We start from the raw sequence: 13,585 nt of genomic DNA, 5'->3' as shown, positions 1-13,585 counted from the left end.
TATTGTCTCGTTTCAACTGTTGTGCTGAATTATTTTGGGTTCAATATTTTTGTGCTGTCATCATTTGTGGGGTTTTTATCGTTCTATTCTGTTTTGGAAAACTATTGTGTTTGTTTCTTCTTTTCGTTTTGTCGTGTTTTTGTCTCGTTTGAACCATTGTGCTGAATTTTTTTTTGGTTCGATATTTTTGTGTCGTCATGATTTGTGTTTTTTTTTTCGTTCTCTTAGTACATTTTTCTTTGTTTTTCTTTGTTTGTTGACCATATTCCTGTTACGGAATATTTTGTGGTGTTTATATTCTGTTGACAACAGCAATTTTTTGCTTAATTTGTGCTTTTTGTCTTTTGGTTGTTTTTACTTATTTATTTTATTTTTTAGTTTTCTTCTACAGAAAAAGTGCTTAGCAATGGCGTATGTCCAAAAAACTTACATCAAGTAATGTTGAAAGTCATTGAAAGATTAATTATGGAACTGAGTAACGGGTTTAAGGCTTTGGAGAACATTAACAATAAGTTTGGATTTTTTAGTGGTGTTCAAATTCATAAAATGGAAGTAGAAGATTTAAAAGTCAAAACAGCAGAATTAGGAAAAACAGTGCCGATCTTAACAAAGAAGGATTCGTATTTGAAATTGAAAGTTTTAAGCACCATGCATTAACAGTAGACTATGAATTAAAAGATGCTACCGCATCAACAATGTTGAGCCTTATATACAGAAATAAACTGGAGTAGGCACATCCTAACATTACTACTGCTCTGAGAATGTTTTTCACCCTTCCAGTTACAATTGCGTCAGGTGAAAGAAGTTTTAGTAAACTTAAACTTATTAAAAGCTATTTGAGAAGCACGATGGGCCAGCAGAGATTAACAAATCTAAGTATATTATATCTATTGAACACAAACGATCTGCTTTGATCAATTTTGATGATATTATTAACACTTTTTCAGCTAATCATGCTCGAAAAATTAAATTTTGAACTGAATTTCTTTGTATGGTTATCAATACAATATTATATTTAATTCAGAATCACATGTTCCTTATGTAATTTTAGTACTTAATAAACTTATTGGTAAGACATTAATTTTCACTATTGTGCAAACAATAAACAATAGTTTGATAACAGTCTACTTCATTATAATAAAAAATGTAATTGTATTAGTTTTCCAATTAGTGTACTTGATAAATAAAAGTTCTCAATTATGTATAAGTGAATGGTATCATTTCAACCACCGCTTCTAACGAAAAAGGGTATTTTATAATGTTGGTAAGGAGGGGGCGGCAAATTAAGCTTTGCCCCCCCTAACGAATCTCCTAGTTCCAGCCCTGGTTATATGACTGCAATTCAAGGAATGTGGTGATATACGGTGGTTGTGGGAGGGTGAAAGAGGAGGAGGATTGCCTCTGCTAGCAGCCACACGGAAGAAAATCATAAAGAACCCAGTGACAAACTCCATTTGCACCCTCTTCATCCTGCATTTCTCATGCTTGTGTTGAGGTTTAGGATGCTGCGGACTAAAGTAGCATAAGTGATGTAGTTTACAGGCAGTGCGTGTAGTTTTTCAAACGAGTGGAAGTTCAGGAGGTTGTATTAACAGCAATATAAAGTGGCACAAGTGACATTAAGAGGCAGAACCTTTAGTTTTTCAACTAAGCTGTTTCCAAAGGCATGATTCAAGTTTGTGATTATACTTTTAATTTCCAAAGTTTTGGTAAAAAAATCTTAGCATATATTCAAGGTAAATTCAGTAGTTTCTTTCCGAGCCACAGCTTATTAGTAGCATGCTGTTGGGAAGAAGTATTAACAATGTCAGACAGCTTGTTAGATAAGGAATATATCAGACAATAACTGAGTAAATAATTATTTACTTTGCTTTAAGTAATGGCTGCTAGCCAGCTCAAGTTGCACATTAATAAAGCCAACACACTATGGTTAGTCACTAAGATTGCAACCCTGCATCCAAACTTGTACCAATCAACGAGGGACTTCCCAAATGTAGTCAATATCAACATTAATATCCTTCACTCTTGGTCATGCCTACAAATCACAACATAGGGACAAGTACATTTGTTTCATTTTTTATTAAATTCAGATTCTTAAATTAATATCACAGATAACTTGATTCCATTGGTCACCAGGAAGCTCATACATATGGGTTCCAGTTGCTGTTGTCTTCGGGCTGCAACCCGTTTGTGACCAGCAGAATTATGTCGACGATCCACCATATCCCGACCCCGCCCAGGGTCAGCAACTTGCCCACTGCGGTGCCCGTCTGACCCAGGCAGAACCTGTCCATGCCCAGGAACCCCAAAAGTATGCTGTAGATGAGCGTGGTGGCAAAGTAGTGACCGCTGTACCTGTCAAAAAACAATTAGTTCTTCCCAGTACATACAATAAATTTTATTTAAATTCAATAATACTCAGCTGAAATTAGTTTTGCCAAGTGCAATATGATCTTGTAATCATAACGTTAAGAGATTACTGCTATTCTTAAATGAATTGGAAAAAAATAAATACTTCCTTAAGATTTACCTCCAACTGAAAATAAATTCCAGAACTAAGAAAAGTCATTTTTTTATAGTCTAATATGTAATAAAAATACATATTCACTGTACTTAGACTGAAATACAGAATACACTATTAAAATAAAGCTTTTGTTATTTATGATGCAACTTTTCCCAATCAAAATTTTTAAAATTATCTTTCAGAAGTCTTTAATGAAAAGTAAACATTATTTCACATGTTAGGTTGACCACTTTCTGGAAAATTTTGAGTTGTGAGTACCATTGAATAGGCTTCCTATCCAAGTGCATTTTACATTGGTAAAGCTGTCTTATCACCGAGATGGACTTACATTCAAAAACTCCCTTTTATTCCAGTACTACCTTTATATATATTTTTTTTTTGTGTACATTGGAGGTTTTACTTTCAAGATTGTATCGTGTTTTATGTCACCCTACATTTTATAATTTTTTTTTTTTAGGACGTATATATTCCAGGTCATCTTGTTTGATACAATAATAAACATTAAATAGGTTTAAAATTATAAGTTTGAATATTTATTTTTTAATTGGAGAATGAAGATACCAAATTATTACAGTAATTTCATATACACAAATTTGATATTTATTTATCTTGAAAATTGTTTATATTGACTACTACCAAAAAATGAAAAGAATTCCCTATCTTACATGCTTTATATTTCCTTACTTAGCTTCCTGATGATAAAAAAAAGTCTAAATGCTTCCATTAAAGTCAAAATTAAAAAATCTGTAAAAAAAATTTAGTAAAAATATTTTACTGTAAATGGTCAGACTGAATTTAGGTGTGTTTCATCCACATGCTATGACAGTAGAGACATTCATAGTGTGAACCAGAGTCTGCAAGCTCATAGCGTAGTGGTAAGCAGGGTGGAGGGAGGAGGGGAAAGGAACACAATCAGTGAGGCGTGGCCTAGGATGTTGAAAATACCTCCTTGATGTAAATACCTGTGCCAATTTTTCCCTAACTGGTTCCACAGAGCTCCACCTATTTGGCTCTGCCAGTCTGTTCTGAGCAACGCATTTCCATCAAACTTCGCAACACATTAAGCTAAAAACCCTTCACCTTCACATAGCCATCTTTGAGATGCATTGCTTTGTCAGTTAAAACATCCATGTCTTAACACACAAATAGTTTCGGTATCATTCGAGAATTTTTGCCACCTTCATTCTCCTATTTTAATACATGCCATCCAAAAGCTTCCCAGATCTTTAGCCATGGCATATGGTAAGAAACCATTCCAGAGTTTGTGCGGAGTGACTTCAAGAAACAATGGAAAACCTTAAAATGAAAGACCAGACCATAATTTGAATGATGAATGAACCCTGGTCTCCATAATGAACCAAACTTTGGTGTTTTACCATGTGACACTTCACTTTAATTTTTATTATTACCATGGATGGTTTATTTAATGGATGTACTGCTTAACATTATAATATAGCAAAAGTGATGGAAAAAACTACACAAATTATTTAACGTATTATCAATAATGTAACTTTTGACAAAAATGTCTATCGCACAAAGGGACACACAGCTGCTTTAGTTAAACTGTATTGTACTTTAACCAAATATGCTATAATGACAGCTATATACTAATAACACAGGAAAGAGGGCCACAAATAACCTAACTGCAAGAACACATTTTATAAGTAGAGTATTTGAATGTATAGTGACATAAATTGGTTACTTTTATTAGACATCGGTAGCTCTGGAGTATTTTTACAATACTCCAGATTATTAAAATAAAAGTTTTTCTAAGAAAAACGAATCTTGTCTTACGGACATAAAGTTGATCTCTTGGATTGGTGTGACAATAATGCAAAGTTTTCTTGTCAAATCTGTTTGGTATTAAGGCCCCTACAATAGGATGCTGCTGGTACAGTGCTGGTCCTGAAGTGTTTGCATGCTACAATAGATACCGGTGCTTGGAGGACGAGCCTAGTTCCACGTCCTAGTATAGGTGGCAGGGAGAATACATATTAATTTTGTCACGCTACAAAAAAATTTAAATTGCAGATGGTAAGGTAATAAATAAAACAAAACTAGTCAAAAAAACTATCTAAACATTTGCTATGATCCCATGTTATTCTATATCACGAGTCTGCAATGAAAGTAACCATTGGTTAGGGATCGTCCATTAATCAAGTGAGACTCGAAAAGGGGGGAGGGGGGGGGGGGTTCGGGAAAAATCACGAAATATCACAAAAGGGAGGGGGGGGGGGGTGTAGAGAGATATCGCGTGTATTTATTTTTTCGCGCGATTTCTACTAAATTGAAAAGCGACGCGTGATCTTGACTCGCCGTAGCCAGGCAACAATATCCCCGCCCGGCTCGGCTTGCCAGTCGCCAGTAGGACTGTGATTTTGGCGCCGAATACATGCTGTGCTTAATTTTCCAGAATTAAATTAGATTATACCTATATTTAAAGATAATATTCTGAAATTTTTAAAAAATATTTTATACCAAAAAAATACACGTGATTTATTGCCGGGGGGGGGGGGGGGGGGAGTCTAAAACCTCACCACAAATCACTAGGGGGGAGGGGAGGTTAAAAATTTGCTAAAAAAAACATCACGTGATTAATGGACGACCCCTTATGTACATTTTTGCACGCTCATTAAATGCTTGCATTTTTTTGTTTGTAAATAAAATCTTTCTTAATATTGCTCTTCCATTACTATTTGCAGCACATTTTATACTTAAATAAAATTGTTTTAATATGCACTCCTGTAAATTTTGCCCAAATTAAATATAATGTAACAAAAGAGCAAACCACTTGTTTATGCAAATTTTCAGTCAATGAAAGGTTGTTAGTGAGCTTGTTTTAACAAGACAAGAATATTTTGTTTTTAGAATTTATTTACAGTGTGCCTATTATGTTTCTTGCGGGTAGAAATTTCATTTGGTGCACGTCATTTCTCATTTGTAACATCACAAAACAACAGTCAATCACGTGTGCCATGCCAGTCCGCTGATGGCCCCAAAGATGAACGTTGGCAGTTGCAACTGTAGTGTCACGGCAAGCCAGAGTGACGTTATGTACAATCAACTTCCAGAATTGGGAGCAGCACGTAGTGTCACGTCCGAGGGCTATTATAGCAGGGCATTTAGTCTCTCATGTCATCAATCTGGTTTATCAAAACACTTTAGTAATCATCCATTACAAAAATTGCAATGCCCAAAACTGCATATAATCCAAAACAAGAAAAGCATTATGACTAACTTATGAAATAATTTTCTTTTAGTTTGTGAACATTAGAGAAACATATGGTGTAAAAGTATCATACCTACATTTGTGACAGTTTGATTGTTTCACGTGATGTACGTTTGCACATAGGTCACAAGGCTCATAGCAACACTGCATTTCCCATCTGATAGTGTTAGTAGATTGAAGCAGGATTTTTAAAACTGTTCAATTAAGGGGGGAACCAACAGTAGTGTACTGGCTTTACCACAATATGTAGTAATACTGTTAACATAGAATTTTTTTATTCTTGAGAAGAAAACATACTATTCTCAAATTACCAAGAGCAGAAAATAAATCACCTAGTGTCAGGCAGCAGGAAGTTATATGAATGTTCACATCAGTCTGGCCACCATCCTTGATGGACAAAAAAAAAGCTTCAACTGCACAACACACTGCAAGTGCAGGAAAGCTCGTATCAGAAAGATCATGATGGATGGCCAGTGGGCGAAACTCACTTGACACACGGGAATCCTCCGCGCCCAAAAGAATGGTTCCCATGACATTCAATTCCAGGTAGTACAGTGCAGTTTACTTTCGTCTTCTCCACGTCCTCATACAGGTAGCCACCAAACTACAACATACAGCAGTAAACTGCCTTGTTAGGTTAAATATTCCCTCTGCTAATCCTTCAATGCTGCATACTGGAATCAGTAAGTGTGTTTGGCTTACATTCCAAATAAAAATATATTTAAAAATTAATATTCTAGTAAATCTCATACTTAAAAAAAATGGCCAGCACAACTTGGTACTGTGCAGTGTCTAAATTACTCCTAAAAAAAATTTTGTAAGTACTCAAAGAGCCAGCCAATAGGTACAAAACTACTGTTTAGAAGTAAACATTCAAGGCACATGTACCACTCACTATTTGACCTCAAGTTGCGTGAAATTTTAGTTAAGTTATTAATTTTATTACATAACATTTTATAAAATTACAATTAATTCAGTGTAATTAGTAATTACTACATATTGTATAGCTTAAGCACATATAAGTACTACATAATATAATTTAGTATCATAAACAAGTAGCTATATATAATAATTCAGAATCATATACAAGTACGAACATTAAAATAATTCAGTATAGTGCTAAGTTAGGTTTATAAAACTATGCACTAAACATTCGGAGCAGATCAACTACACTTATTTTAACAAAATACATAATTACTGCTTATTTTTTGTCTTAACGTCTCGTCGGCAATGGGGTCATTAAAGATTATGTTACATGACAACACAAATCAGCGAGGGATGTGCTGGGGAAGGAATATGGCGCATATGGTAGGGAATCATCCCAACTTTATTTACATAGGTTTCATGAAACCACTGGAAACAGACATCAGGTCTGCCAACTGGGGTTCAAACGTGGATCCCCTGGATATGAGTCCGGTGCTGTACAACAGCAAATGAGGGGGGAGGACAAGTGTGGGTGCAAACCATAACAGACGCAACACCCAGAGCTACTGTGTATGAATGGTTAACTATAGTACAGTTCATCCTTCGATTGCAGTGTGCATTTCAATGGGCGGGCATCTACTCTCTCATTTTGCTGTTTCTAATCCCGGCACTTTTAACTTAATTATTAAATAATACATTTTAATTTTTTTGTAATTAACTTTTAAAATAAGTTTTCATGGCAAAGTGTGTATTTCATTTTTATTTATTTTTAAATAATTTCATTATCTATATATTGTTAGAGATTTGTATTTTTCCAGTATTGGTAAAATAATATTTTAATTGTGTTTGTTTCAAGTATATCCAAATGTTTAAATGAAAAACTTACATCCATGGCTATCTTGTTTATTTTGATACCACCTACTTGTGGTTAACTCTCTGTTTTCTGTTGTGCCAAACGAAAAAGACTTACCTTGCCCTTTTTAGAATTAATTTCTACCATCTTCTACACATTTTTTGGTGCTGATGTAAAAATTATTTTACTATGTAACATCTAAATCTTAACCGCCGTTTTCGCGGTTCGAGTCATGGGCCTCCTCCTGGCTTGGGTGTTCCAGAGAGGGAAACATAGTTAACAGACTCGCACATCACTTCAGTAAAGGCCAGAAATTTTATTTACAATTATTTTATAAGGTTGTGTAACCTATAAGTGAACACAGTGACTGCATCTCATTTGATTTTGGACTTGATATAAATGTTTCGGCTATATAACTTTAACTTTGAAATCTAGGAAGAATGATCTTTAATGCTTTGAACTTTTGTCGGTTTAAATCAACTTTCAAGAAACCATTAAATCTTTTCACTTCCCCATTTTAATGTTTGCTAAATTATCTTATTTAATATATTGTTACTACTAATGTTAATTTTTATTAATAACTATAACACAGTACAGTAAATTTAAATGATCCGGACATGTCTGGGACTTTCACCAGTTGTGATATTTTCGTTAATGTCTACTCATAGTGCTGTCCTTGTTTATACATGCTCTGTTGCCAGATGCATGCCATAGCGCGCACAAGTTTCAGACACAACTTTGTAATGTAATAAAAATACATTTTCCTGTTGTATTTTATCAAGAGCATTATCTTATAATATTCATTTTTTTATTTCTAAGGAGATATAATTGAAAGATGCCATCTTGATTTAACCATTTCTGTTAACATTGTGTTAACATCATTTAGTTTTAAAAAGTTTGGCACTTTTCAGCATAGCACATTCTTTCATGGAATGCCTTTTTGTTACTTAATAGTAACTGACTGTTCCAATAGTTTTTCCTGAGAAATAATAATCGGTGTTAGGAATTTAATTTTTTTTCTGTCAAAATGCAAAAATAATTACAGCAGACATTATTTTATAATATCACAAACCAACAAAATAGTATAATTTAAAATAAAATATGTATTAAAACTTAATATTATAAATTATGTGAACAAAGTAAGACTTATAATGTTAACAAGCCCATTTGTATCAATCTGGCCACAGTGTTCGCCATTTACTCTACACTGCAATCTAAGCATTACACAGACTATAGTTTGAGACTAAATAGAGACCAATTTTAAAAACTAAATCTCTAGGAAGAGACTTATGTGTTTCTCATTCAATATGCCTGCATCAGGCCTTCTGTTCCAAGCCTGGCCCAGTAAAAAATATTAAATAAACCGAAACATTATCAATTTTATCTGGAAATGTCTGACAGTATTTTTTTCAAATTCACGACAGAATGAAACTTTTTCTTAAAACTTGTCGCTGCAGATAAAAAAAAACCTTATATGTAATTGTTTGGTGATTTTACAATCTTAACATACAAAGTCAATGAAATTTCCTGCAACAAATACAGTAAACATTTATGGCAATAACTAATTGTAATAAGACTACTAACAAATGAAAAATAATATATTCCTATAAAAGAGTTGGTTTTAAGAGACAGCTTTTCAACAGCTTGAAACCCTATCAATTTTGATATAAGTTACAAGGTTTTGCATCTACAGCAATGAATATTGTGCTTAAGTATTTAACTCTTTAACTGCTTTGCATGCTGAACACCAAGAATAATATTATTATTTCAATGAGCTGGTAGAAAATTGTAGAATAACCTCAAGAAGTTCAGGTAGAACAAGAAAATCAATATTAAGTTTAAATTACTACCTCTTCACTAGTTTGATGCATTGAAATCAGGTCTTTATTTCAACTCATTTTTGTGTTTTCATGAATGTATGAGCATATATTTATTTTTCCTTTACCTTGACACATCCATAACCATTTGCTTCATCCTTAGCAGTCTTATTGCCCTTGTGGTCTAATGGCTCATCACACTCGAGGAATTCAATGGGTCTGCAATAGATCACAGTAATAAAAAACTTTATGACAGGCTGTCTCCTACACTATATTCTCTGTAAAACACTATTATAGCCAACATTATGGTGGAAAAGCCTTGAAAGCATACAAGCTTGTATTTCAATATAAGCAATATCAAGCAAACAACACTCGAAACACTAGAGCAAAATATTACCAACAAACCTGGTAAAATGCTCTAGAAATCATCTTGAACAAAAAAATATATAACAACCCTTGACTGTAACACAACTTTTGTAAAGCAGGATTTGACTGTCGCAGAATATGTTTATTCTTTCTTTATCAAAAAGCTGTTTAAACAAAAAATAAAGCATAATAATATTAAATTATTTTTTATGCAGCTAGCCCAATTTGCAATTATCTGAGAGAGATATGTACAGCAGATCATGGGCATCTGCTTGTTTAGCATTGCCTAATATTGAATAACTAGCTGGAGTACCGGTGGCAGTGCTTCGATACAGCAGTCAGCAGGCAGAATACTCTGGCATTGCTCATTCTTGCTGATGTCAACATTTACTAAGTAAAACACATCATCAGAACAACAAATTTCAGCAGTATTATAAGAACTACAATACATTTATAGGAGTCATAAGACTGGCTAAGAGAATGCATATTCAAAACAGGATAACCCAAAGTGACAAAATGAAAACCACGTGGAAAATAATCAATTCTAAACTAGACAGGGACACTAAAAATTAAAATTAAAAAAATATATATACAAAAAAAAATCTGGATTTAAATGGTAAAGTAATGCTTGACAGTAATCAGATTGCTTCAGAACTGAATATGTTTTTTTTACTAATGTTGCTAATGAATTAACTGCAACTAATAACAGTCAAATAAAAGCTATTGAAAATCTGAAACATAACTGCCCCTCTAACAATAAATTAATTTACTTACTTATACCCAACATCATTAAAGGAAATACAATAAAACTTATGAAATAATTAAAAAAACTCAAATTCATCAGATGTCTATGGCATATCTAACAAAATAATAAAAATTGCTGGACATCTCACTGCGTTCCTAAATCCTTATTCTGATTGCGATGAAACTTTGTTGAGTTGTTGTGCGTGCATGCTCGCAAAGTTTTCTGAATCAGTATAATAATTTTACAATAGGTGGCGTGCGAGTCACTTGTTCCATATGCATTCCTATACCATCCGTCTGACTGTGATGAAATTATGCACACTTGACCTTCGAAACACAAGGAAGGTCACTGTCTAGGAGAGATTTTGAAAAAACCAGAGCTTAAACAGAATTTAATTATTCTTGATGAAATGTTGCCATGGTATTGTTGACGCTTTTTTCATCTCCATGGCAACGGGCTTTTGCATTGACAGTTGCGTACCCACGAGGAAGGGCATGTAATTATTTGTTTATTTAATTTTTTGTTCTGTGGATCCCATATGGAGTTGAGTGCTTCGGAATATAGAACAAGTCAATTTGTATGTGTATACACACACACACACACACATACAATACATCAAATTTAAAAAAATCATTGGGTACATAAAAAAAGTCATAAACTTAAGTCTAGGTCTCAGAGGTGTGTGTGTGTGTATGTATGTGTGTGTACAACCAAACGATTGGAAACACATAAAAACAGAACATGGTGACAGCTGCGTCACTGCATAGGCTATCCAATGCAACATACATACAGAAATTTCTTAGAAATCAGTAAGAATTTAGAAACACTCTTTACAGGGTAAAAGGAGGGATAACTTTAAGATTAAAAAAACAGGGGGTTTTCAGAATTTGATTATTAATTTATGGAACACTGCGACATAATATTTGAACTATCTTTGGAATGTTTGGTTGGGTTATGTCAGCTAAATTAAAAATAATGTAAACCAGTGTGCAAGGTTGGTTCATTTCGGTTAGCTACATTAAAAATACTCTAAAATGTCTAAATGGTTAGGAATTCCATATTTAAGTTTAGCTAACATAACCAACCATGGGAGGGTTGCAAGAGGATTTAAATAAGCTGTAAGAGTGGAAAGAGAGGAACGGAATGAGGATGAATGTAGGAAAAACAAAGGTGGTCAGGTTCATAAGGAAAAGGTATGTTCACACGATTTTACAGAATTTTATACACATTTTTTACTTTTACAATAACCTCACCTTACCAAACATTCACACATTTTTTTTGTTTTTTTTTAATATAGCTAACAAAAACTAACCACTCATTAACAAAGTAAAATAAAACTACTTTAAATACAAAATGCACTTTTCAATATTCCAGGAAGAGAAAAACAAAAACATTTTGGAAACGAAAATATCCAGAATAAAAAAAAATAAGATGAGTTAAGAAAAATCTTACAAGAAATCACACTTCACCAATGGCCCATGAGGATAATACTTATCTGAACTAGTGTTATTTCGATTGATATCAGAGAAAACAAACTGGAAATTATAAAGAAAAACATAACTGACTGAAACACTGTGACACAATGACTTCATTGTATTTATTTACAAATAGAACGTGCATAGACTTGTAATTAGAAGAAAGAGCAAGTCTGGTCTAAAAAAGTAATTAAGGGCGCGGTTACACGGGACCCTGAACTACTTCAGGTGAACATGTTTAAGTAAACACGTTTACAAACGCGAATGTGTACGGTTACACTCACTACTCACAGAACAGTAATAGGGTACACTGTAGTTGCTGAAAAGTGTGTTTAGCTCTATGCACTGCCTTGTTGGGCAACTGCCGTACCCTAACTCTCGGGTCATATTACAAAACGTGTCCTAACTGAACCCCTGTAAGGTATCAGATCGGCAGCCGTTTTAATAAACAAGGAATTGTGCGAGGCTATAAAGAGTTGTACTTCGTGGAATCCATCGTTAATTTAGCTTATTTTTTAAAACTATGGAATTATAATGTGAAATAAAATATTTAATTTTGGTTGTACTAGAATAAACAATGAATTTTTGGCCGTATTTATGTTTGCTGTTTTTTAAGATATTTGGGGGTGGGGTGGGAATTTAATCATAAAATTTATGTCAAAGTTAATTAAAAAGGAGATATATATATATATATATATATATATATATATATATATATATATATATATACATACATACAGTTATGGATCAAATCGGCAACAGATGGGACACCAAAAATCAGTGCCCTAAAAATAAGGGACTGGCCGTGTCCTATAGTGCACTTGGAATATGGTTAGGGTACAGGTATTGCATATTCAACACCTAAACCCTTATTTTTGTGTCTTGGAATACGGCTCCTAGGCCCCAATTCATTAAAAATCAGACCTGATATAATAGTAATGCCACTTTTTATTAAAACCCCCGCCCAAGGAAAGTGCGATGCAGGAGTGCCCGAGTCACTCACGTGGTAAATTATGTTAATATGTTTGTAAGTGTCTCCCTTGCGGCCTTCAGCCTAAATTAATTATAGTGTTGTGTAAACATAAATATTACCTCCCCGTTTTTTGTGTGTAACTAGCCCCTGGAGCAGTCAAAAAGTGATGAACAGTCTCTTTTGTGACTCTATTGTTTAAACTTAATTTGTCGTAGTCACGGATATAGCCCCCGTGATGCTGGTTGCATCTCATTCTCAGGTGGGGTTCAGGCCTCGTGGCGGGGGAAATTATCACTATCCGTACTACAATGACAGTTCGACAGTTTAAATGCAAGTATTTAATGAGCCCTTCACACAGTCTCTTTACATGGGCTGACCGCGGCACAACACCCGTCCCTCCGCGGAGTGAGGCTCGGCTGCACGTGTTAGGGTGGGCAGGTGCCGAGTGCGGGCTGCCCCCCGTGGCTATGTGTGCATACGTTAAAGAACCCTCGATGGCCCCTTTTAAATGATAGCGGTGGAAAAGGTAAATTTGAATCCCGTCGTCTGAGCAAGAGTCCGTCTCTCTATGGTAAGAACGTGCCCGCTGATACGTGCAATGTCTAGTTACAAGAGAAAAACTGATATAATTTTAAACTAGTTACAATGACGACTTGAGGCGTAACACACGTGGTCGCGA

At 34.3% G+C, this 13,585-nt stretch overlaps 1 protein-coding gene across 2 annotated transcripts; it reads right to left on the bottom strand.

Moving 5' to 3' along the window:
* Positions 1-2,060: 2,060 nt before the first annotated feature.
* LOC134530625 (TM2 domain-containing protein CG11103) lies at positions 2,061-12,212 on the bottom strand. Of its 2 annotated transcripts, XM_063365629.1 has the most exons (5): positions 11,911-11,977; positions 10,027-10,103; positions 9,476-9,566; positions 6,242-6,357; positions 2,061-2,355 (listed from the first exon to the last, which is right to left on the bottom strand). In XM_063365629.1, the coding sequence occupies exons 2-5, from the start codon at positions 10,098-10,100 to the stop codon at positions 2,142-2,144; spliced, it is 495 nt and encodes a 164-aa protein (XP_063221699.1). In that variant the 5' UTR covers positions 10,101-10,103; positions 11,911-11,977; the 3' UTR covers positions 2,061-2,141. The 2 variants fall into 2 exon arrangements, with proteins under 2 accessions (XP_063221699.1, XP_063221698.1); XM_063365628.1 differs by lacking the exon at positions 10,027-10,103 and having other exon boundaries at positions 11,911-12,212.
* Between the last annotated feature and the right edge of the window lie 1,373 nt (positions 12,213-13,585).

The sequence above is a fragment of the Bacillus rossius genome, chromosome 3, assembly GCF_032445375.1.
Source record: "Bacillus rossius redtenbacheri isolate Brsri chromosome 3, Brsri_v3, whole genome shotgun sequence".
Lineage (NCBI taxonomy): Eukaryota > Metazoa > Arthropoda > Insecta > Phasmatodea > Bacillidae > Bacillus > Bacillus rossius.
The sequence above is the reverse complement of the archived record's forward strand: the minus strand, read 5'-3'. Positions and strand labels throughout refer to the sequence as shown.

What these genes read in the sequence shown, in the direction of transcription:
- LOC134530625 (XM_063365628.1), bottom strand. Translation starts at nt 12,050, where the DNA reads ATGAAGTCATTGTGTCACAGTGTTTCAGTCAGTTATGTTTTTCTTTAT. An exon ending in ATGGTTATGGATGTGTCAAG is followed by an intron (nt 6,358 to 9,475) that starts GTAAAGGAAAAA and finishes TGTATGTTGTAG; the next exon opens with TTTGGTGGCTACCTGTATGA. An exon ending in GGAGGATTCCCGTGTGTCAA is followed by an intron (nt 2,356 to 6,241) that starts GTGAGTTTCGCC and finishes GTTTTTTGACAG; the next exon opens with GTACAGCGGTCACTACTTTG.